We start from the raw sequence: 26,224 nt of genomic DNA, 5'->3' as shown, positions 1-26,224 counted from the left end.
ATGACGATCAAATGGCCATAAAAGTATCTAACAGTGTGTTCTCGATTTCTCTGCTCAGGTGGTTGCAGATGGGGACCAGGCCGTTTGTGGATCATTCTTTGAGTAGGTGGCCACAGGGAACTTAATCCACCCCCCTTAGTTCTCCATTTTCTCAGGCTCCCTAGGTGGGGCCGTAATTAGATGACGATGATGACGATGACCATGGTGATGACTTCAGTGTGTATGTGTGGTAGGTTAAAAGGTGCCGCCCCAACGTTAAGTTACTGCTGTTCTCATTAATGATTAAAGTATTTGAAAATGATGGCAAGGTGCCAAACTAAATGTTGCTTTTCCTTTTTGGCAGGAAGGGCCGGTATGAACACAGTTATCAAGTCCGAATTCCTCGAGACCACAGCTTCCCTCTGAGGCATTCATTTCCCAAACACACAATTCTTGGCCGGGCGGCAGGAAACCTCACCGAGAGCCCCCACCTGTGTGAGCATCCTGCCGTTGGCTCCCTGCTTTGGAGATCCATTGACCCTTCCGATGTCCCCCTCCGTAGGACCCAGTGGAAAGCAGTCACCACCCTGGGACGTGCATCCAGCGTCCCTTTCAGACACACCCTCACAACAGAAGGAAACAGTTTCCTCATCATGTCAGGCACCTTGGTCCAGCAACGTGCCTGATACCATGTTAGAAACCCCAGGCATTTCCTGGGCATAAGGCAGGAAGGTGGTGAATGGATCTGAACACACACACACGTGCACGTTCACACATACACAAATGTGCATGCACACAAGAGCGATTCACAGCCAAAGTGAGAGATGAGAGGTCTCCCTAAGTTGGGGGATTTGGAGTCTCTGCCGCAGGTCTGCCGTGGGGGTCTTTTCTGCAGGTCTCCCTCCAGGTTCTGGCTGCCATATATTGGAGGCTCAACTGCATCTAAACCAACTCTAACACTCTGGGTCCTCCATCAGCAAGGACAAGGGTATGGCTCTCTACCTTTCCCGCCCCCTGCCTCCCTCCGACATCCAGCGGCTTCATCTTTTCCTGCTTTACATTTGCATTTGAAAATCACAAAAGTAACATACACAACAATAAAAGTAAGCAGTTCCAAAAGATCTGAAATAAAAAATTATTTCCTCCCCATTTCTCTGTCCCAGGGTAACCTCAATTCACAATGACATGTACATCCTTTGACAAAACGTTCATGTTCATGTTTAGAGAAACATTACATGGGTGTCTATGTTCCTGTGCATGTTACTATGTCTTTTCAGTAAATGTGATTACAGTTTGATGATTGACAATATAAATTTCTTCTTCCATACTCTCTTGGACATTCAGCTTTTGGTCTGATTTTACTTTCGAGCCTTTTTCCCCCCAGAGCAGGGAATAGCCCTGGTTCATGCCCCAGCCAGCCCCTGTCCCTGTCCCTCTCCCTCCTCCCTCCTTCTGCTCCCACTTGCCCATTACCTTTCCAGCCTCTGCATGGTCATGGCCAGCGTTTTGTTCAGCTCGTCTATCATCCTGCAGCCCGAGGGGTGCATGGGGAGGGTGCCAGTGGAGGAGGGGAGGTGCTGGCCGTGGCTGCCATACTGCAGCTGGTGCTGGATCTGGGACGGCAGGACCGTGTGGTGGTGCTGGGCCACGCCCTGCTGGCTGCTCTTCTGGGCTGCGTAGGACGCCAGGGAGAGCTCCGGGCCCCCTACAGGCATACAGATCATGACTTTCTTTGGAGGTAGCGGAGGCGACAGTTTCACTGGCAGACAAGGCAATTTCACAGGGGCGCCAGGATCTGCAGCAGAAGGAGGGTGAGAGAAAGACGTGAGATGGGGACACGGGAAGAAACTCACCTTGGGGCCACACCGAAGTGGGGTCCCTGGCTAGGAAGCATCAACTGAGGCTGCTCAGATGGCACCCACCAGCTTGTTTTCTGCCCAAAGTGCACCAGCTGCTCATAAGGAGCCCAGGAAGGCAGCAGGAAGGGGCTGGGGATGTCTCTTCTGCTCATGGAAGCCCAGGGGTGGTCCCAGAAACCTCCAGGATCTGCTGCGATGTCTACAGATTTGCCATTATTAAAGAACACATCTCTTCAGCTGACACCTTAGGGACAGAAGCCAGGACGAGGCTCAAGTCCACTAACAGCATGTCCCTTCCCAAGAGACTTTAATATTGCCAACTATAACTCCCTCATCTGCCACCTGGAGATGACCATCCCACTGCGAGTAGCGGCAGAGCCTGGGCAGGCACCTGGTGGCAGGCTCACTCACTGCCATCCACAGTGGGACCCTGGGGTGCATGTTTCATGTAGCCCTTACGCTCTGGGCTGAAGGTAACTGCATGCAATATTTTGTGTGTGAAGCAAAACTTGTGCTCCTTGGAATATAAGGAAGTGTCACCGTGCCATGTGCCATTCAGAAATTGCTGGCGTTTGGAGCAGAACCCAACCGTTGATTCCATGACAGTGCCACCAAAGCTCCCCAGAGATGTGCCACATTTAGGGGGGGCTTGGGGTCAGACCAGCCCCCAGGGCATTCTGGGGCAGACCCTATAGTCCTCTGTACCCCCACATTCCTGAAGATCACCTGGCCCTGGAGGGGGCTGTGGTTGAGCCCTGTGGGCTGCAGGCTTCTGTGGGAAAGGCATGGCCTGAGGGTGTGGCCAGGGGGAGCAGGCTGCCTGGACGTCACACCTGTTATCCCCTGGGGGAACACCACAAGGTTCACCTCTTGATCTCTGAGGTCTTGGACTTCACCCGCTTGTCTGTTCTGGGTGTGGCCTCTGACTCCACAGTCCTGCCCAATGCCATTCCTAGAGCACAAGTCTGCCCACGTTAACAGACTAAGACTCCCCGCCACACCCTCCAAGGCTTTCTCTGGGCTGGGTGCTATGGGGTCCTCTCTTCAGGCTCAGTCTTTGTGAATTCTGCTCTGGGTCCCCCAGTTGGAAATAAGCCTTCCTATGGTATCTGGAAAGTCCTGAGCAGACTGTCCTTGGAACTGTACTTATATCCTACAAATTCAGCGTCCACCCTCAGGGAAATCAGCCAGACGGGCTCTGGGCTTTGTGCTCAGCCATGTCCTTCAGGACAGCTGCTGTGGTCTTCTCTGGCCACCTCTCAGTTCCTGCTCCCCATCCACAGAGAAACTGGAGGTGAAGGCTCAAGGGCTCCCTCCTCCCCCTGGGATCCCGCCCCCAAGCAAGCACCCTCAGTCCTGACCACTCCCGAGTGCCCTGAAATGCCCGGGGCCTCTGTATGTCACTGTCCCCTGTTTAGTGTGGAGTGGCTTCTCTGTCCTGTCTTCTTGACCTTCCTTGACCTTCATGTCACTTTCCAATCTGTACCAGGGACGTGCGCTGAGCCAGTGTTGATGGTAACAGCAGTAATGATGGTGACAGTCACCATTACAGCCAAGACTTAGATAGATGAAGTCCCTTATCCAAAATGCTTGGGACCAGGGGGCTTCAGAGGTCAGCAACTTCCCCACTTTGGAGCATCTGCCTATCCATAATGAGGTGTCTTGGGGACCCAAGTGTAAACACAAAACTCATTTATGTTTCATCACACTCATACCTTGAAGGTGATTTCACACAATATTTTTTAATAACTTAGTACACTTTGAACCACCAGAAACTGTCACTTGTAGGGACCAAAATGCTGAATTTTGGAGCATCCTGAATTCTGGATTCTCAGACTAGGGATGTTCAACCTGTACCGTGTTTACTCTGTGCCAGATTCTGTCCTGAATGCTTCTCATACACCAACCCATTTCATCCTCATGAGCAGCCTGGGAGGTAGACACCATTATTATCTCACTTTTCCAGATGAAGAAACAGATTCTGAGGTCACTAGGTAGCACTTCCGGTTTACAGACCTGTCTCCTCACCTGCGCCTCTGTGGCTGTGTGTGACTTATCACAGGACCCTCACCATCTTGTTCAGCACCCAGCTTACACGGTAAGAGGCCCACACCAAGTTTACAGATGGCGCCGAGACTATGATCTGCTGCTGGATGAAGCCACACTTTCCCTGTGACAGACCGTCCAGGAGGGAGATGGGGCATGAACTTAGGATCATGCAGCTGCGAGCGGATGGGTACCCACCGGCTGATCCTATGGCTACATACAAAGAAACCTAACAGTTCCAGAGGACCTGATGAGATTGCTCGCCTAACATCCCAAAGCAAATCAGTCATAACCACAAGGCTTCCTGCTCGCTTGCCCCCAAAGGCCATCCTGTTCACTGTGGTCCCCATGTGAACGACACAAGGTAACCATGTGCAGGGACATGACAGATGCTGTTGGTTCCAAAGCACCGAGTGAGACGCAGCAAGCGCACTTCTCTGCCAGTTCCTGTTACTGGCAGGGCACAGGTGCCCTCCTGCGGCTCCTGGGACCTTGAGCCCGAGCACAGCAAGTGCAATCTTTCTGGAAGTGTTGGGTGTTCCCCCAGAGGCCCCTCAGTCACCATCCTTCATTTGCAGGTTCTGGTTCTCTAAGGCAGTCGGTGCTCATGCACTTCACGAAGAAGTGCAGCCAGGAGGGCAGAGTGGAATTTGCTACCCAGTAGTGACACCGGGCTCTGACCATCGTGACAAGTGACAGCTTCTTGTATACACTCCAGCCCACCACGGCATTTCTTGTCACTATCTCCACAGCAAAACTGACTTGGCATCACCATTAGAAAATTGGCCACCAGGGTCCCAGGAGTTCTATGAAAACAGGGCAAGAAGCAGGCACCAGGTGGCCCTGGGTGGTGGAGAGGTCACTCCCACTGCTCCAGGAGAGGGCGGGGCCATGCGGAGACCCCTCTTCTCCTTTGCTGCCTGTTATCTCTTTTCTGGGTGTTTCCTTACACATGGCTACAAATCAAATAAGGGCCGAGGATGAAGGCGAATCGCTTAGAATCATTTTTCCTTTTGGCTTAATGGATTTGGTAAAAAGGGAAGAAATGAAGAAAAAAGACTAAAATCAGGTGGATACTGGCTGCTTTCTGCAAATTTGCTGGGCGGTCCCTATCTCTCCCCAACACCGCATCGCTGAGGAGCCCCTGTGCGGTTCAGGTGAACAGGGCAATGCCTATTTTATATTTCCATAATATCTTAACACCAGGTCATTCTCCATAGCCGATCTGCAGGTGAGATTTGGAACCAGCTGTACACCCTCTGTCATTCCAAATTTCTGCCCACCCCTCATCGACCTATCTTATCTCTCCTGGGTATTCCTTCGGTGTTCTCTGCCCCCTGGACCACCATGCCAGCCTGGGATGGCATCTTTTCTTGGGTGGATACAGGTCCCAGGCCTCTAATCCATCTCCACCTAGACGCCTCCCCAAAGCACCTGCTGGCCATGCTGGGGTCCCTCACGGTCCAGCCCCTGCTGCAAGTCCAAGGGCAACTCAGTCTAGGTCTATGGGGGTCTCCTCTTCTGCCCCTCCCGGCCCCCTCTGGTTTCTCAGCCAGGCAGGCTCCTTGCTGGGTCTCCTGTCACCATGATCATCCCTTCTCTATGGTGCTTGCTGCACCTGCTCTGACTTCCCAGAACACCGTCCCTGCTCCTGCCTGAGGATCGGAACTGCACTTGTCCTCTGATGCCCAACTAGAGACCCACTTCTGTGGATTTTCCTCCCTGGAACCCTCATGACCCTGGTGGTCAGCAGCCCCATGGAATTCTTCTGTGTTTTGTGCTGGTCACTGTCAGCCCCACTCAGTTGGGCGGTGTGGGGACAGCGTGTCAGAATCACACTCATGCCACCCTCCTCCCCAGGGATTATACGGGAGAGTCAAGCACTGCATTTATAATGGGCCAGGCTGCAACGGGCTCTTGTCCTTCTCTCTGAATAAGAGGTGGCCTCCCTTCTGACTGACCGGCTGAACTAGAATCTCTGGGCCAGGCATTTGGATTTAAAATGCTTCCCAGGGGCTTGTCTTGTACAAGGAGTTGAGAGGCCCTGAGGGCCACTAAATTGCTTGCAGCAGGATGCTGCCCGAGGCTAGGACATACCAACACGCGATGGCCAGGTCAATATCAGTTCCATCCAGCATCGGGACCAATGTCCACTCCGAGGTCATGAGGATGGTTTCCAAATTCTATTCCTATGCCCTCACATGTAGAATAGTAAAAGACGGACTAGCCCCAAAGCCAGTTTATTAAAAGCTAATTTGCCTCAAATAAATTCACCTAAAAATTATTTTCCTTAAGTTTAGAATGTGCAATTAAAAGGTATTTTTAAAACTAATTTGTCTAATGGTACTTCTAATTGAATTTTATATTTATAAAAATAATCTATCATGGAGTATTTTGTGAATCATGTCATATCTTGTGGGCAGAGGGTTTTTTTTTTTTTTCTTTTTTTTTGGTACCAGGGATTGAACTCAGGGGTACTCAACCACTGAGTCACATTCCCAGCCCTATTTTGTATTTTATTTAGAGACAGAGTCTCACTGAGTGGCTTAGCACCTCACTTTTGCTGAAGCTGGCTTTGAACTTGAGATCCTCCTGCCTCAGCCCCCTGAGTGGCTGGGATTACCAGTGAGTGTGCCACCTCACTCAGCTTGTGGGCAGAGTTTTCAATTTTACTTGCTCTAAAATGCTTTAAGGACATTTTAGTCATGTTTACCTAAAGAGCCTTTCTTTTTGCAGTACTGGGGATGGAACTCAGGGGTGCTTTTCCACTGATCTACATCTCCAGCTCTTTCATTTCTTATTTTGAGACAAAGTCTTACTAAGTTGCCAAGGCTGGCCTTGAACTTGTGATCCTCCTGCCTCAGCCTCCCAAGGAGCTGGGATTAGAGACGTGTGCTACAGTACCTGGCCGGGGGTGGGGGTTGGGGGGGGGGCTTCTGAACAACCTGCGGGTGAGGCGGGGAATGTATTATGGGGCTCACTTCAGAATCTATCAAGACTATTTGTTGGATGCCTGTGGCATATCAATGACAGCACTAGGGTCTTGAACAACCAGACACTCTGCTAACCGGCATGGGGACTTTGTAACATTAACTAGGTGCCAGCTGGAGGGGGACCTACCTCTGGGGTGGCTCTGCCCTATGCCAGGACAGGCTTCAGGCTAGATTCGGCCCTCTGATCCCCCTAGCACCTTACTTGGGGACTGTATGGATATTAATCCATTTGCTCCTCACAACAGACCTGGATGGTGGAGAAAACTCCCTTTCCACAGATGGGAAAACTGAGTCTTGGGAGGGCCTGTAGGGCCTGTAGGAACCACCAAGCATCTGATTCAATAGTTGTTGCTTGAGACAGCTGCAGCGTCAGACCTGGGGCTCTGAGATCCACTGTCCTCATGCCTCCCAGCCTGGGGTGGAAGACAGGAATCAGGAAAGCCATACAAGGTGCACTTGCCAGGTGGCCGTACTGTCTTAAGAAACAGGTGACAAAGCCCAGTGGTGATGGGCAAGCCGGGCAAGCAGTTGAGCCAAGAGACGTCTAAACGAGCATCTTTGCAGTTCTTCATGTTTGCCACGAGACACGGCAGCGGGACTGGGGGGTGGCCCACATTTCAGGGCTCTCTGGGGCACACCACTCACCCACTGAGAGCCTGTGGGAAAGAACATGGAACTTGGAATCAGAAAACCCAACTAGCTGGGAAAGGTATCTAACCTTTTTAGAATTCAGTCTCTTCACCTGTAAAAATCCAAGGATAAAAATGCTGCCTTTACCCTGGTCAGCTCCTTGCTGAACAAAATGCTTTGTATCTACAGGATCTGGGCTGTCTCCCCATGTTGGGGGACACTCTGCCTCTTGCATGAGTAGTGCCTATGGCGGTGGGGACTGCTAGAGTACAGTACACACTGTGTCTTCCTGCAGCCTGATTGACGGGAATGTGGGGTGTTCACAAAGCTGTCTCAGTTGATGGAGTGAAAGAAGCCGGAAAAAAAAAAACAAACAAAAAAAGAGAGAGAACATTTGATTTGCAGGGAACAAGGAAAATACACCCAAACTGTGTCACAGAGCCATAAAATCCAAGATGGTCTTAATTCCAAGCAATGACATAGCTATGGCTTATGACTTCAGACAAGGACACAAAAATGCAGGATTACTTCCGTAGTCAGTTCTGGGGCCACAGGACCATGGGCCATGAGTGAGAAAAGTGAGGGCTAAATGAATACAAGTGGAATGTCACCAATCTGAAATTCGAAGTGCTGATATGATGCCAGGAGTGGAAAATCCCACCCCTGACCTCGTGTGACAGGTTGCAGTCAAAATGCAGGTGCAATAAAAATACGTATAAAGTCACTATCAGGAGTCGCTTGGGGTGGCGCACACCTGGAGTCCTAGCGACTCAGAAAGCTGAGGCAGGAGAATCACAAGTTTGAGGCCAGCCTCAGCAATGAGGTGGCCATACTATCTTAAGAAACAGGTGACAAAACCCAGTCTCAAAATAAAACAGAAAGTACTGAGGACGTAGCCCAGTGGTAGAGCACTTGCCTAGCATGAGTGAGGGTTCAACCCCCCCACCCTGTCCCACACAAATTACTATCAGGCTAAGTGAACCAGGTGTATATGAAACATATAGGAGTTTTGTATATAGACCTGGGTCCCATCTCCAGGATTGCTTATTGTGTATATGTGCACATAATACAAAATCTAAAAAAAAGTTCCCAAATCTGAAACACTTCTAGATCTAAGAATTTTTGATACCTCTAGCTTCTCTTCTCACTACCACAAATGAACTTTTAAATTGGCACCTGCTGTAGGAGCCCTTTGTAACTGTTAATGCATCACCAGGACCTGTCAAGGATAGTAGCACTTAGTGCCTAATGAACAAAGGCGTTGTAAGAATTTCTCAGTCATTTGGAACCTGATTTCAGTGTTTTAGATGCTTTGATCTCCTCTCATAGATATGGGCTTTAAACCTGAAAGCACGGAGGGCAACCAGAAATGTACTTAGAACTTTGAAATCAAAGTCCGGCATCACTGACCTGTTGGATGAGATCCCTCCTTGCCTGCACGAGGGAGCTCAGAGGAGCTCTATGGATTCCTTCAGCACACCAGGCCCCGCGAAGGACTATTATAAGGTGGCCTGGCACTTTGCTTCCGTGGGAGGCAAAATGTGCTGGCTGGTCCCCTGTGGTGAGAGGGTTGGTGCAGAGAGAAACAAGGGTACAGAATGGAGCTCGTGTCCAATGCCTCAGATCTGGCTTTCTCCCCCAGACCAGGATGGCATGTGGCTGTCACAGCTGTCGATAAGACCATTGCATATTTTTTTTAGACATTATAAGTCACCTATGTAAAAAAATATATTAAATTGTGTATTTTTGTAGCCATGGATCAGTGCTATCCACAGCAGACAGAGCAGGACAGGAGAGTGCCATGCAACTGGTCACTGAGCCGTGACATCTGAGCCTGCTACAGGACAGACATATGGAAGTTGAGAGGTCCAGGGACGGCCAGCTGAAAGGAGGCCAGATCCCACAGTGCCCACAATAGGGCGGGCCCAGGATGGCTGCTGTCTGGGACTCAGTCGGGAGCTGAGAGGCAATCCAGGCAAAATCACAGTCAGGAGGGAGGGTCATCAGGGAGCTGCTCATGTGCTCTCCCAGCACTAGAATGACGGATAGGGCCGTGAAGTTCAAAGCATATAAATTTAGATCAGGTGCAAGAAAACACTACCTAGGCCATTGGTAGAATGACTAAGAGGTAGGATAGTCATGGTGAAGAGACAAATCAGTCCAAGAATCAGTACAAACATGTCCCACAGAAGTACTGTAAAGGGAAAATAAGATGGCTGCAGCTCATCCCTCACCTTGAATCTCTCCGGTGCATTTATAAATATATAGAAATAAATATAACTCTGATATATTTATTCATCATTGGAGGCCACACCCTGCATTGATGGCTGGTGGCTGGTCAGACCACCTGAAGTGTGGGTCTGGAAGGCACGCCCACTCTCCCTGAATTTCCTGGGGCACTCCCTGGGACCTGGGGCTGGACCATGAGTTTGGCCAATGGGAGCCTGTCACATGGTAAGTGATACTACTACAAGGTGGCTTTTCCATGTTTCCTGTGAACACTACAGAATGCAGAGGAGTGGGATTTCATGTATGGCAGGATTCAGAGCTGGAGAATATTCTGCTTACTTTCCCTAAAGAAGCAAGTATCCTGCTTTGAACTCTCGGGCAAATGATCCTCCAACCCATCCAGAAGGGCCTTCAGCAGCTGGGGCCTCCCTCTTCTGAAGGCCTCCTCTTCTCTGCTGGGCAGCGTTAGCTAAAAACCCAGTAAGAAACAAGGCCCACTGAATCCCTATCCTTGTGAAGATTCCCCCCTCCTTTTTCTTTTAAGGTACTGGGGATTGAACTCAGGGTCACTTGATCACTGAGCCATATCTCCAGCCCTTTTGTCTTTTATTTTGAGACAGAGTCTCACGGAGTTGCTTAGGGCCTCACTAAGTTGCTGAGGCTGGCTTTGAACTCGCAATCCTCCTGCCTCAGCCTCCCAAGACACTGGGATTATAGGCATGTGCCACTGCACCTGGGCAGTGGGTGGACACCCTTTTCAATTTCAGGTGGATGCTAAATATCCCTCTGGTTATATTTATGTATCGAGTTGCACATCCATTCAAGAGCATCAATGTCCACTTCTTTCCCAAGAAGATCAAGGAGAGGTGCTAAAATCTAGCAGTTGATGGCTCAGAGTCCACACAGGAGGCCGCTCTCTCCTACCAAGCTAAAGCCCCCTCCTGGCATCCGAGGCTTCCCAGCTTCCCTTTGCCACACTTCTCAGCCCCCACTTTCATGATTATGCTACAAGAATCCTGCATCCTTATCACGCAGGACTGTTTGTTATCTCTTGAGCACGACATGCCTCATACTCAGGTGCCGTGTCTGTTCTGCTTGTTGTTGAAGAACAAGCTCTTTCTCGACACCTACCTGTCAAAACTGAACTCGTCCCTAAGGCTCGACTTAAACACGTCCCCATGGTGCTCCTCTTCTGGATCCCTCCAAAAGGATTTGACCTCTTCTTATTTGAATTTCTTTAGCGCCCTTTGTCTCCCTCCTTATGATGAACATTTTCTGTAGCTAATTACTGCCTGCAGCTGCCTTAGCAATATGAGGGCTTAGTAGAACACCTGCACAGAGTGGGCCCTCCAGATGTGATTGCTGAGTCAATTAAATCTCCAACCGAACAGTGCTACAAGAAGAAAAAGAAGAGGAGGAGGAGGAGGAGGAGGAGGAGGAGGGAGGAGAAATGAAAAGAAAAAAGAAAAAGATAGGCATTTTGCTACAATCTTGCTCTAGTTGTAGAATTCAGAGCAGCAAGCACCCTTTAAAAACGTGCTGTGACTCTGTGTACAACCAGAGACATGAAAAATTGTGCTCTGTGTGTGTAATATGAACTGAAATGCATTCTGCTGTTATATATAACAAATTAGAATAAATTAAAAAAAGTTTTGATCAATAAATAATCCATACAGGTACTACAGGAAAAAGAAAGTCGGCATTTTGAGAAAAGAAAACCAAGATTGGAAAAACACGGAGAAATTGCTATAAAAAGTCAATTCCTTCTATCCACATTTTAAATTTTCTGTATATTGTGAGTTTTGACATGTTAGAAACCTTTCTGACTGGGCCTAGCCTGTTCTTAGGGGTGGCCAGGAGCATGACTTTCACATGCAAAGGACAGCCAGACCCCTCCTCCACCAGGGCCAGGCACCAGGCCGCCCTTATGGCACAAAGCTGGTTGAAATTATTCAAAGTAGCTAATCCTAAATGGTTTCCTGCAGAAACCCCAGGAAAGGCTCTGGCCTCGGCTTTCCCCTGGCTCCCCCTTTCTGTCCCCTGATTGCCCCAAGGCTCCCCCACCCCCTTTAGGTGGCCCTGCATGGTGTGCTCTGCGGTGCTGCCGTTCCTGGGACCTGTGGGGATAGTAAATGTGCTTTCCTCAGCCTCTTCTATGTGTCTACCTGCAGGTGTGCTCCACTGGGCATCACCGAAAGGGCCAGAACACCTTCAAAAACCACAGTTACCAAGGGAGCATTGACTTTAAAACTCTCTGGCTTCCAGGTTACAATTCATTGTTTCCATTTGGAGGCACAAGTGAAGTCCACGTTCTTGGCCTTCTAACCTGGTTTCTTGCACTGTCAGAGCAGAACACCAGGAGGGAAGGCAGGGACAGAGGCAGAGGTACATGACTGTGCAGGGCGAAGAGGAGGGAGGTGGCAGGTGGGGGGGGGATGTTGAGAAGTGAAGAGAGAGGATCAGAGAGCGACAGAGAGTCAAGATGAAATCACACATCAGAATGCAACTGTGGAGCCCTGACCATGTCCACAAAACCAGAGGGACAGCTATGATAGGGAATATTGGTCTTGGCTTGACAAACACTGGGTTTCTATTCTCATCAGACATGCGTAAGCGCTAGGGCTGAAAATCCCACAGGGCACAGGTGCCATTTGTCAGGCAAAATTATAGCTGCAAATACTTTAGCAATGTCGAAATCTGCAATCACCTAAGATCCGAGAATATACGGTCACCCCTCAATACTGAGAAGTGGTTCCAGGAACCCTGCAGTTGTGTTCCCAAATCAGTGGATGCACCAGTCCCTTACATAAAATGGCCAAGGGCTGCCCAGACCCTACTCAATCCTTCTGAATACTTCAATCACTTCTAGATTTAACTTATAAGACTAATACAATAAAAATGCTAGATGAATATAGTGATTTTTATACCCTATTTTAAAAATTCACATTATTTTTATTGTAGTTTTTAAAATGTTTTTTCCCCCTAAATATTTTTGACTGCAGTTGGTCGAATCTGAAAGTGGGGAACCGTAGAAAGTCACCTGTATTCCAGGTGCCAGTAAGCCCTGGGCAGGTTTCAGTTATCAGAAGGACTGCTTTTAGGGACCAGTGGCGGTCCCTTTTCTCTTCTGCACTGCCTCTGACAGTGGCCAACACTGCCCATGTGATCTGCCTCTGTTCCTGGCTCTATGGACGGTCTCCTTCTGGTCTGTTCTTTGAAATCCAATCAAACTGAACTCAGGATCCCCTCGTGATAACCAAGTGCTTTGAGGACACTACTTATTTCTAAGAGACTAGAGAACATTTGTGAATTGTGGACTGAATTGTGTCCCCACCTCGCCTCAGATTCATATGACGAAGGATTAACCCCAGAGTGACCATATTTGGAGTAGGAACTAATTAAGCAAGGTCATAAGGTTGGGACCCCAACTTGATAGGATTAGTGTCTTTATAAGAAGAGACACCAAGATCTCTCTCTCTCTTTCTTTCCTTCTCTCTCTTCTCTCTTTTTCCCTCCCTTTCTCTCTCTTCCCCCTGCCCTGTGAGGACAAAGTAAGAAAGCAGCAGGTCTATGAGCCAGGGAGAGTCCTACCAGATGTGAAATGTGCAAGGCCTTGACCCTGGACTTCTAGCCTCTGGGCCTGGAAGGAAATAGACGTCTGTTGTCTAATCCACCCATCTGTCTCATTTTTTTTTTTAGGGTAGCCCAAGGAAACTAATATAAGTTATTAAAATAAAGAAGCAAATTTTCTAATTTATTAATTGGATTAATACATACAAAGCTATAAAAAGAAAGAAAGCTGATTATTTAAAAAATAATGGAATAAGCATCTTGGTATAAACTAATGGTTATAAATGAAGATTTAGAGTTAAACAGAATGGGTTAGGGGTCCTTCTCTGTGTAATCATGGTTAAGTCATTTAACTTCTCCAAATTTGCTTTCATCTTCGATGTAAAGGAGGTAAGAATGAGGTATCTACCTTACAGGACTGAATGTTGCATGATAAAGTTCTTAAATTTCTAGCTGCCATTATTAACACAATTGTGAATGTCAAGCTGTGAAGCAGAGCTATCAAGTAAATTGACCCTTTTTTGGTACCAGGGATTAAACCCAGGGGTGCTTAACATCCCTATCCCATTTTTATATTTTATTTTGAGACAAGGTCTGGCTGAGTTGCTTAGGGCCTTGCTAAGTTGCTGAGGCTGGCTTTGAACTCATGATCCTCCTGCCTCAGTCTCTTGAAACACTGGGATAATGGGAGTGTGCTACCGCACCCGGCCTATAGTGATTATTTTTGGCAAATGATTGAAGCCGGGTCTCGTGCATAGTAGGCAAGCACTCTACCACTGAGCTACACCTTCAGCCCTTTCAAAAAAAAAATATTTTGAGACAGGGTCTCCCTAATTTGCCCAGGCTGGACTTGAACTTGTGATCCTCCACTTCAGCCTCCTGAATAGTCGGGATTATAGGTGTGTGCCACATGCCTGGCCGGGATTTGTCTTCATTGGACTGTTGATACAGGGTACTTTATGGAGAAGGTGTGGGTTGTTAATGTAATGCTTAACACTGGACTTTTGGGGGTTAGGATGCCTGAGAGGTGACTGATGAACACTTAGATAGGAAACAGGGGTCTCTGCCCTTTTTTGGGGGGGACATCTATCATTCTAATAAGAATCTATTTTGAGATTCATTCACCTCAGAGCAAATTCAGAACACAACCAGCTTCGCTGGAGAATATACTTCCATAAAGGCAGGAATCTGATACCCCAAAACCCCTGACCCTGTATTACATGCCACTGTGCAGGCTGATGATGGGGAAGATGAGATGGGAGAGAACAAGAGAAGAAGATGATCTGAGAGAGCCTCTCTCAGCCAGGCTGAAGAGCAGAGAAGAATGGCAAATATTCTGCAAGCTCACTGTGTCTTCCTGGGAGAGTGGAAGAAAATGCCAAGGTAGGGATGATTTTGAATGCCACTCCTTGATCGTGAACTTGGCAGCAGCTCTGGTCCAGGGCCTTATTTCCTCCAGCAAATCCATCCAGATCATTAACCACTGTCACTCTCTCTTAATCACCCCTGGGGTCTTTCAATTATCCTGTGTTTCCTTTCAAACATGTCAACAGAACAAGACACCGAGAACATGCTAACACTCATACGTCTCCATTTACAGCTCTGGAATTCCGAGTTTATTAATTCCTTCTGACATGGCCCAGATGTCTCTAGAGTAATTAGTAACAGAACAGGGTTAATGGAGCTGCCTCGTGGTGATGCAGATTCACTATGACTGATCGCTCACTTATAAAAATTAAATAAGTTTAATGAGTTTAGACCCGAAAGGATTGTAATATACTCGCAGACCATAGATCTCTCCAAAGATGTTGTTCTTTTTTTTTTTTTTTACCATATTTTAGACACTACCAGGTACACAGCAAGGATACAATGTATTTTTAAAAAATTTTTTTAGTTGTAGATGGACACAATACCTTTATCCTATTTATTTATTATTTTAGGTAGTGTTGAGGTTCGAACACAGTGTCTCACATGTGTAGGCAAGCGCTCTACCACTGAGCTGTTTCTGTGCACTTGATACAAGTTGTATGGCGGTGATATTCAGAGAGAATACTCTACTCTCTGGGGAAGGAGTAGGGAGGCCAGAGAGACTGTGCTGACTTTTTTCAGTCTCTTAGACACAGAGTCCCATGGACAGCAGCCACTCCAGCTCCAGAGGGCCTCCATCCATTAGGTAACTAGACAAATCAGAGGGTGTGGTGAGTTCCGGGATTCTGTGATGCCTCACCCGGGTCTGCGCTCTTCCTGCTGCCCCAGAGGCCCGCCAGCTCAGACTGCCAAGGCCGGAGGGAGCAGCCTCCCGGCTCAGGTCATTCCGTTTCATTCTACCAGCAGTTTTGGAGTACACAGCCCAGAGCTGCCTCCGTCACTTCTCTAACTCGCCTCCGACCTTCTCCTCTTTCTGCTCATTCTACACAGCGACCTGGGAAAGGGTAGTTTCGGTCCTACCACCTGGTGCTCGTAAACCCCCGAAGGCTTTCCCCTGCCCAGGGAAGGGGATCTGCATCTCCACATGCCCCTACCTAGTGACCCTGTCTCTCGGTACACCCCAAGAACCCCAGATCAGGCAACTCTTCAATGACCCCAACACTGTCACCTCTGAGCCCAGGGTCTTCTTTCCTGGAATCCTTTCCCTCCTTCTCCATACACGACTTTCATGGTTCAATATGTCCACACCTTCTCCAGGAGCCCCTATGCGAGGCTGCCCTGAACCGTAGCGTTACTCTGAACGGAGGGTCCGGAGCACTCTATTTGCTATATCCAGGTAATTCAGCTGTCCCTTGCTACCTGTGGGGCACTGGTTCCAGGACCCTCATGGATACCCAAAACCACAGATGTTCAAGTTCCTTATAGAAAAGGGTGCAGCCTTTGCATACTCTCCCGTGCACTTTAAATCATCTCTAGATGACCCATAATACCTACTACAAGGTATTCTGTAAAAAGTCATACTGTATTATTTAGGGAATAATGATAAGGAAAAGTTTGTACTCTTTTGGTGTAGAAATGATTTTTTTCCTCCAGATATTTCTGATCTGTGTTGGTTGAATCACGGATACAGAACCCATGCCCAGGGAGGGCTCACTGTACATGTCTTCATTAACTTGTCACAGAGCAGAATTCACCTTGATACTTAGTGCAGTATTCTGTGTATAGTAAGGCTGTTGGATAAAAAAAAATGTGCTCCATGTCATGTAGGGGTTTATTTTGGACAATATTTAATCTTTCTTAAGAGAAATTTGATACCAGAGGTTTAAAAGTCACGTAAACTTTGACTTGGCGATTCTAGTCCTAGAGATAAATGAGGGAAACCTGGACATACTTATAAAGATAGATGTAGGCTGTTGCAGGTGTCCACTGTTGGGTGTTTTACAAGAGAGGAGGCATTGAAGCTGAGAGAGACCCACCCAGTAATTCTTGATCGAGGCCAAGCAGCTAATAAAATCACATTGTGGAATATTCACTAACATGAGAATCAGCTCACGAAGTATCATTAAGCACTAAAAGCAGGTGGTAAGATCACACGTACAGCAATATTCAATTTTTACTCTAGAGAGACATGGGCAGTAGGCATCTCTCAGATCAAAGCTTGGGGGGCTATTTGTCCTTTGTGATTTAAACTTCTGGGCCTTGAACTGGAGGGCTACTAATGTGTTGAACAGTCCCTTTAGAGAGACATTTGCCACAAATACACAACTGGGCTGGACTAAACATTAGCTGAGCAGTCTGGAGCAAGTCTGTGGTGAAGTCGGACAGACGCCCCACTAGGACAGGAACAGCATCTGCCGCTGCAGGAGGTGAGAAACTCAGGGTCGCATCATGCTGCTACTGAAGAATTCCTGTCAGCCTGGAAAAGGACCTATTTTTCTTGGACTTCAGTTTTCTGTTAAAAGAGAGGGGTATATTCTTGCCTACCACCAGCCCCACTGCATGCTATAAAATGCTGTAGAAACTCTTTAGAAAAATATCAAACATAAAAGAGCCACTTCAGCAAATGGTGCTGGGAAAACTGGAAATCCATATGCAGGAAAATGAAATTGAGCCCCCCTCTCTCTCACCATGCACGAAACTCAACTCAAAGTGGATCAAGGACCTAGGAATTAAACCAGAGACCCTGCACCTAATAGAAGAAAATGCTAGGCCCAAATCTTCATCATGTCGGAGTAGGCCCTGACTTTCTTAACAAGTCTTCTATAGCCCAAGAAATAAAATGAAGAATCAATAAATGGAATGGATTCAATCTGAAAAGCTTCTTCTCAGTAAAAGAAATAGTCAGTGAGGTGAAGAGAGAGCCTACAGAATGGAAGCAAATTTTTACACAAGAACATCAAAGCACTCAAAAATCTTAACACCAAAAAACCAAAGAACCCAATCAATAAAAGGAGTAAGGAACTGAACAGACACTTCTCAGAAGATGGTATAAATTGATCAACAAATATATGAAAAAATGTTCAACATCTCTAGCAATTAGAGAAATGCAAATCAAAACTACTCTAAGATTTCATCTCACTCCAGTCAGAATGGCAGTTACTAAGAATACAAACAACAATAAGTGTTGGCGAGGATGTGGGGGAAAAGGCACACTTACACATTGCTGATGGGACTACAAATTTATGCAACCAATCTGGAAAGCAGTATGGAGATTCCCTGGAAAACTTGGAATGGAACCACCATTTGACCCAGCTATCCCACTCCTCAGTTTATACCCAAAGGACTTAAAAACAGCATACTATAGTAATGCAGCCACACCAATGTTTATAGCAGCACAGTTCACAATAGGTAAACTGTGGAACCAACCTAGGTGCCCTTCAATAGATGAATGGATAAAGAAACTGTGGTATACATACACAATGGAAAGTTACTCAGCATTAAAAGAGAATAAAATCATGGCATTTGCAGGTAAATGGATGGAGTTGGAGAATATTATGCTAAGTGAAGTAAGCCAATTCCAAAAAAACAAAGATCAAATGTTTTCTCTGATATGTGGATGCTGATCCATAATGAGGGTGAGGGGGAGCATGGGAGGAATGGAGGAACTTTGGATAGGGCAAAGAGGAGGGGGAAGGAAGGGGTTATGGGGGTAGGAAAGATGGTGCAATGAGAGGGACATCATTAACCTGAGTACATGCACGACTCTACTTTGTGTACAACTAGAGACATGAAAAATTGTGCTCTATATGTGTAATATGAATTGTAATGCATTCTGCTATAATGTGTAACAAATTAGAATAAATACATTTTAAAAATACCAAACACATGATTGGAAACAGCTAGGATTATGATCAAGGTTCTCTAAAATCTTTAAGTATCTGATTATATTATAACCTCTGGTCACAAGGTGGTATCTGACTCAGGTGTCAATGTGCGGTGAGAAGCAATTTCACTGGGTACCCAGCTTAACAACCGTGGATGCATTCATTAACCCCTCAGGAAGAATAAAATCAGAATCCATGTGAGGACAATATTTCTAGCTTATTCTTCCTCTGAAAGCAATTCCCAAATACTTTACAGACTATTGACTCTGGTTTTCTTTCTTCCTTTTTAAAGAGAATAGACAGTACTGAAATGAATTTTTTATTTTCATTTTTTTTTTTTTGCCATGCTGGAGATTAAACCTGGAGCCTTGCACGTTAAGCAAGTGCTCTACCACTGAGCTACACCCCCAGCCTCTGATAAGAATTTTAATAGAACTATACTGGTATTTAGATCAGTAAGTTAAAGACACAACATTTAAAAGCCTGACACACTCATTATGAAGGAAACTAGGCACTATTCTTTATCTCTGCCAACGTCTGATGCTGAATCTATTTGCCCAGGCAACTAATCTTGCATCAGTCACATGGATGCCACGCACATATTTACAGATACACAGGACTGAGGGCTCTTGGCAGATGGCTGGCAGGTGCATATCAAATGCTTTTTGACACAGACACAAATCCTGGTCATGCCGCATGTACCAAGACACACAGAGAAACACCCACACATCCCACAAGACAGCCACCCCAGAGAGGGGCCTTCAGGCCTCGGATCCAAAGAGCGAGAGAGAAAGACGTTATCCCTTGAAGGGAAGGAGGGGCTGGGGGTCCCCCGAGGATGTCTCCACTCACCTGTTAAGTGGTTGGCAATCCGGGTAGTGGGTTTGGGAGGCAGGGCCGGGGGCTGCTTGAGAAGGGACAACTGCTTCACTGGGGTCTCCTCATGGTCTCCAGAGAAAGCAGCAGGTTTTTTGGGGGGCAGTAGCAGGACTGGTTTGGCTGTAGGATCTTGGGACAGGAGGACTCCAGAGTCACTGGCAGAGGGACTCTCTTCAGACACTGAGGGGACAACCACATGATACACAGGAGACATTACACAGATGCAGAGCAGGGGCCGGGGATGGCGGGGGTCAGCCAGGACACAGGACAGGGACGCGGCCCCGCTAGCAAGAGAGCAGAACACCACTGCCGTAGGCTGTCACACGCACGTGGAGAGCTAAAGCGAGGACACTGGGACTCTGATAAGGCAGAGGGGTCGTGGAGGGAGGCAGAGGGAAGGTAGAGGAAGAAAGAAGAGGGGGGGAGGATCGAGAGGGAGAAAGAAGAGCAGGAAGGACATTTGCTGGTCAAACATGTCACCATTTCAAACTTGGCATTTGTCACTGTCTGTGGATGCTCAGTGATGTGACAACCTAACAGCAGCGAAAGGGCACAGGTCAAGGATAAAGAGCTCTGCCAACAAGAGCAGAACCAAGTGCTGCCCCTGCGCAGGGCCCGTGTGCCCTTTGGGGGGAAGAGGGAGGGTGCTGGTGCAGTCCGGGTGTCACCCTGGGTCTTCCTCTGTGTCTGCACTCAGGTCTGGGACGCCAGGTTCTGCAGACCGCGTGGAGGGCTCACGTGGAACCTGCAAGCCTTGAGTGTTGGTCCTCTGGCCTCCAGTGGTCAGCACTGAGCCTCAGCCTCCAGGGAGGCTGGTTGTCAGGACATCTCCTGCCTGCCTGCTCCTACGAATCCATGAGCCCAAGATGCTCGAGGACACCTCTTTTCGCCTCACCCCCTCTCCTCTCCTCTCATTGCCTGAATCCTGTGGACTTGTTTCAGTTCTCTCCATTTCCCTTTGCTCTGCAAGGGGCCCGACTCTTCCCTTCCCCAGGGGGACTGTGGGATGGGCTCAAGTTGGGAGCTGTCATGGGGGGTGGGGACAGCACACGCCTTCCTACCAAGTTGGCAGCCTGGGTGTGACAGAGTGACATTCTACGACTTCTCTGGGATGACAGATTTCACTAAAACAATCAAATCCACCTGATCGCAATGTCATAAGGAAGGTGGGATTTTAAAAATGATAATAAATCACTGTCTTTGGAAAATTCCCTGGAGGGGAGAATAAACTCAGCTGCGCATCCTCTTGCCTCTTCTATCACTGCCCCCACGAGCAAGCTTATCAATGACTCCTCCCCTGCCCCACCCTCCTTTTCTCCCTCTATCTGGAGATCACTGTTCTGCACAGCAGAAATGCTTTGCCAAGAATCCCTGTGAGCACTAAATTCTCCCTGTCTCAAGGGACATTCTCATTACCAGTGACGAGCCCACCCAAGTGGCCGGGACTTGCCAAGTCCCACAGCAAAACACAGGAATGAACTCTGTGAACCACCCCATCCCCCTAGCCTCCCCCTGTGGATATGAATCTGCACACGGTAAACAAGAAGGGAGGTGGCCTCTCTGCCCATCCTCCAAGTATGCCAAGAGGTTCCTTGCCCTAGATGGGTCTCCTGACACATGTACCAGTCCTACCTGTTGGGAGACCCCATCGGTATCATCCGTATCACTGTGCAAACCCCTTGAGAGCTGAGAATTGGCCACATGAGTGACTGTGGACCAAAGAGGGGGGCCGTGGTCAGAGGGCATCAAAATTCACCCACCAACAGGCTCAAACTTAACCACTAAGTTGCATGTGATTTAATCAACAATTAAATTAGTTGTATCCAGTAAATTGATACAACCATTAATCAGTACACTGGAACTAGAGATTTAGGGGTATGGCCAGGCCTTGTGAACAGGCAAATTAGATCAGCGCTAATTTATACAGAAATGTGGGATTCTTCACCTTCATAACAGAGATGAGTGTAAGAAAATGAGACAATGGTACTTTAAATTGTCAATATTACAAAAACTAGACACATCTCCTTTAAAATGATGGCAGTTATAGAAAGATTTGTTTAAAACTGTAGAACAACGTGTAAACACTCTTCTCATGTTCCTATAATCAGGATGTAGGAAGCACTCCTATGAGGTCAGTTTGATCTGAATATCCAGATCTTTATGCTTAGGTGGCCCAGAGTAGAACCTGACGTCCAGCCCCGGCAGAGGTCCCCAGAGTGACCTCTGGGGGCTGCTGTGCTGTGACTCTGCCCGGGGCATTACCTGGCCCATCCATGATGTCTGAAGCTTGGAGCACCTCATACGAGCAGGGATCCCTTGGCATGGGGACTGGCTCCATTTCGGACAGGGCAGGCAGGGACAGCTGGCTGGAGCTGAGGGACGGTCCGTTTTCCAGGGAGTCATCTTCGTTGGATATGGAGAGCTCCCCATCTGTCAGAGAGAAGGCCACAGGGTTAGATGTCTGCTGCCAGGGAAGGACACCCTCAGAGCCCTTTGAACCATCTTTACCAAGGTCAGTGTCCAAAAGATGACTTCCATTCTTTGGCTTTTCGAACTTTTGTTTTATCTTTAGACACAGGCCGTCCGACCCTCAGGACAGCTCCTTCCAACAATCCTCGGCAACTCACCTGCCGTTTCTCCATTTTTCTCATAAGCAACACGATGTTCCATGTATTTTTTTAAATTGAAGCAAATTAAGTTTTCTTTCTGATCGTCTTGTGTGTGTGTGCGTGGTGTAGGAATTCAACCCAGGGCCTCACCCATGCTAGGAATACGCTCTACCACAGAGCTGCATCCCCAGCCCTTCTCCTGATTGTTAAAAAGCTGGAAGAACTCAGTGGGCCTCAGAGACTGAGACACCAGGAAGGAGGGGGCGAGGGCTTCGTGCCACCCAACAAGCACAGAGTGCATGGTGCTCCAGGGTCCCAGGGAGACACTCATCCCATGTCCTGTTCACCTCTGCCGTGGGGACCTCTAGGTGGAGAAACACTCAGCCAAGCTTGAGGTCCATTCAACAGGCTGCAGCAGCCCCAGGATGCTGGTAGTGCCAGGGTTCTCCCCGTGCCAACCAGCAATCACAACAACGCTGGTCCTGTTTACAACCCAGCATCCCGAGGGGCAGAGGATCAAAGGCTCCATGGGTGGCCACTTGTCAGATCAGAGTCCCCTCAGTGTGATTTCACGTTAGCCCAGGGGGGGTCTTAGATAATGAGACATCAAAGTACAATTAATTTTTAAAGAGGACTAAAAGCTGTTCCAGTCAGTGAATGAACACCCAGATGCGAGACAAAGTCATCCTACTCGGAAGAGAGGGGGCCAGGCAAGCTATCACCTGACCCAACCTGGGAAGAAAGATGATAAGCGAAGTGACTCCAGAGTTAATCCTTTGCTTTTGCTATGTTCCCCCCACAGTTCTGACTTTACACATCAGTGAGACATGGTGGCCCAGGACCCCCTTGGAACTGGCTCAGTGAAATGTGTGTCCAGCAGGGTAATCTGCAAACCGACAGGCTTTGGATAGCCTATGACCTCAGGACACTCATTTGGTGTTGGGACCTGAACCTTCTCTAAACATTAACAAAAGAATAACTAGTGTGCACAAAATCAAACTGAAGCAGACAATAGGAAGCCCTGGCACTTGAACACTGGGCTGTTTTCTTTCTTCTTTTCATTCAGCCTCTTTTAGTTTGGTGTCTCCGATGGCAGGAGACGATATTATAATTGGGATTAACAGTACAATCACCAGTGATTAGTAAGAACACAGGAATTGTGCAGACGCCAAGGCTGATGTGGTGGAAAGCACCCAGCCGAAATGGGAGTCTTCACATGGGAAGGGGGGTGGGGTGCAGTGGTAATGCCGCACCATGGGATGGCCCCGGGTTCTCTGAACACGCATTTATTTGGCACGTTCAAGCTGAGGCTGTGGGAAGCAGCTCCGTGTCAGGTTCCCAGTGGGTGGAATAATGACACAGCTGCCATTCGACTCAAGACATCCCTGGGAGACCCCTGTGATTCCTGAGGTTCCAGTTCTGGACAGGACGGCCTGTGGGGAGGGGCTCAGTGCCTGGGCCAGGTTCTGCTTCCTGAGGGCAAGGAGGCAGTCAGATGATCGGCATCCCCTCTAACAGTTGAAATTGCCACAGAAACGACACTGGAGCTGGTTTCCTTGCACCGGCCTGTGACGCTGGCTCTCCTGAAGGCAGCTGGGGGTGAGAAGCTTTGCTGACACTGAGAGGTGACACTGTTCACTCCTCTTGGGGTGTGGTCACTCTTAAAATATCAGGTTCCTATGGACTCTAAGGACCTTTGCCAGGTCCCAAAGGCCTAAACTGCTTTGGAGAACAATTGCTCCGGGAATTCCCCTGTCATGACTATTACATGCATATTTCCATTGAAAAATAAAAATGGGAGAAAAAGAAATCAGGCACCGATCACATCACCCTAAGAGAAATAGTTTTCTGTGTGTATGTTTAACGGTTGTAAATCCTACCACGTATCAAATTTGTGTCTTGTTTTCTTTCTCCCTATCTAAGCATACTTTGCATAATCATCATCTTAATGATCACACTGACGAACATCTGGACATTTACTTAGCTATCTCCATACGACCAGTCACAGAGGGATTTCCAGGGCTTTATGTGACTATGACAGAAGTGCTGGGAGGACTACCTTCCTGTGTCGAATCTTTTTCTGAAATAAGAATTCTCCTCCTTTAGGACAAATTCCAACAAATCAATCTTAGGTGTGCAAATATTCTTTTTTTTTTTTCCTTTGTGGTATCGGGAATCAGACCCAGGGCCTTTCACATGCTAGGCAAGTGCTCTATTACTGAGCTACATCCCAGCCCTGTGTGTACAAATATTCTAACATCTAGTGATACTATAAATGGATCTTGTGAAATTTTTTCTCTAAAAGATTTTCCAACTGACATAGGTAGCAACAATGTACAGACCGACCATGTATCTTAGCTTTTGGCAATTTCTTCAACATTAACATTAATAACTATGACTTATCTAACTATCCATCTTTTTTTAAAAAAAAATTTTTATGTGGTGCTGGGGATTGAACCCAGGGCCTTGTGCATGCAAAGCAAGCACTCTACCAACTGAGCTATATGCCCAGCCCCCTAACTATGTATCTAATCAATCTATCTATCCACCTACATGTCTTTCTATCTACATAGATGTAAGACACACAGATACACACACATATAATAAAAAAATTAAAATTATTAAATAGGCACAACAAACTCATTACTGATCTCATTTGTGACCCAGATGGGCAGTGATAAAAGTGAGAGGATACTGCTGCCACTTTCAAGATTAATTTTTTTACTATGACCTTTTCAAACAGACACAAAAGTAGAAACAATAATGTAATGAGCTCCATGTGTCCATCATCATTCTAAGGAATTAGCTGGGGATACCTAATGCTTGGTAATTCCAAGCATGATTAACTAGAAGACCATTTAGGCTCTCCAAGTCTGTTTAATATTCATAAGTACTGTTTGTCTATATCTCTACCAGCATTTTAAAATTTGCATTATTAGAAAAACTTCTGTCCCCATCCCCAGGAAGAATCTAACCCTCCTGATTGAGATGAGCTGATGGGTTATTTGTCCCTTTATCCATCTGCTCATTACATCTCATTTTATCGTGGATAAGACAGTTCACTGAGCTCTGGAAATTATCCTGATGCTTTATATTGCCTATAAAAATTATTTGTGTAATGGTCGAAATGGCACAAAATGACCTGAAATCTTAAGTTTCCTACTAAAATTAGTAAAATGCAAGCAGGAGGAAGGCGGAAGGCAGGAGGCAATGGTTCTCAAGCTCTGTCAAGCCTCAAGTGCCCGGGAGGCTGCTGGAGCCCAGATTGCTGGATCCCACCCCAGTGTCGCTGACCCAGTGGGTCTAGGCTGGGACCTAAGAATAGGCACCTTAACCAAGTGCTTGGGGGACGCTGCTGCTGCTGCGTTGGCAGGTCGGGGTTCTGGACTCTGAGACCCACTGGGTTAAGAATTCAGGAGTTGGGAGGCCAGAGAACCTGGGATGGCAATGGCGCCTTGTCACAACGAGGTTCAGGGCAGGAATGTGACCCTGTGGCTGGTTGAAGCCTCAGAAAGGACAAGGGAGGAGGAGGTTGCGTCATCTAACCATGAACCACGAACATACAGTTATCACAAAAGACATCAGGCTGCAGAAAGCAGTCAAGTGAAGTGGGGGAAAAAAAGTGTCCAGAGGCAGACGTAACTAACAAGATAGAATCGGGTCACAGAGGTGGCCGCCCACTGCATGCAGAAGCTGGTGCATGTGAATGTTGAGAATCTCAAATGCGGGGTGAGGTGTAGGGAGCAGGGGTCTCAGGTGCAGATGGATCCATGGCAGTGCACCAGCCCTGTTCTCCTCTTCCCCTGGGAGGTGACGGGAAGCAAGACGTTGGTAGAGTCAGGCGGACACCAGTTGAGGAGAGGGAGGGGAAGGTGAGAGTGGATGACTTCATTTGGCGCACATCTGTCGATGCACACCTGTTGAGCACACCTGTTGAGCACCTGGGTGACAGCATGCATCATATACGCCAACCCCTGCAGTGACCTTGGCCTCATGAGAACGGTTCTTCACAACCCATGGGAAAACCAGCACTCCACTGGCTGCTTCCAGAGCCCTGGCCTTGACCGCATCCCCCCTCCCACCCTTCCTCTCCTCCCAGAAGGGCAGGCACAGTGCAGACTACGGAGGATGAAACAGACACTCCTCGGGTGACCAGAGGGGACAGGCTGTCACCCAGC

General features: G+C 47.8%; 1 protein-coding gene across 11 annotated transcripts in view; it reads right to left on the bottom strand.

Annotated features, from left to right (window-relative positions):
* The window catches only part of Phactr1 (phosphatase and actin regulator 1), a 497,389-nt gene that overhangs the window by 60,617 nt on the left and 410,548 nt on the right, over window positions 1–26,224 (bottom strand). For 8 of the 11 annotated variants that reach the window (XM_046453339.2, XM_046453342.2, XM_058582398.1 and 5 more), the window contains 3 exons: window positions 21,700–21,867; window positions 19,411–19,617; window positions 1,453–1,774 (listed from right to left, as the gene is read on the bottom strand). In XM_046453339.2, coding sequence (XP_046309295.1) covers window positions 1,453–1,774; window positions 19,411–19,617; window positions 21,700–21,867 — 697 coding nt within the window. The remainder of the gene's footprint in view (window positions 1–1,452; window positions 1,775–19,410; window positions 19,618–21,699; window positions 21,868–26,224) is intronic. The other 3 variants (XM_046453345.2, XM_046453343.2, XM_046453344.2) reach the window with 1 other exon arrangement.

Source organism: Marmota monax, unplaced genomic scaffold (assembly GCF_021218885.2).
Source record: "Marmota monax isolate L192 unplaced genomic scaffold, Marmota_monax_Labrador192_F-V1.1 WCK01_AAM20220418_F8-fsc00029, whole genome shotgun sequence".
NCBI lineage: Eukaryota > Metazoa > Chordata > Mammalia > Rodentia > Sciuridae > Marmota > Marmota monax.
The sequence above is the reverse complement of the archived record's forward strand: the minus strand, read 5'-3'. Positions and strand labels throughout refer to the sequence as shown.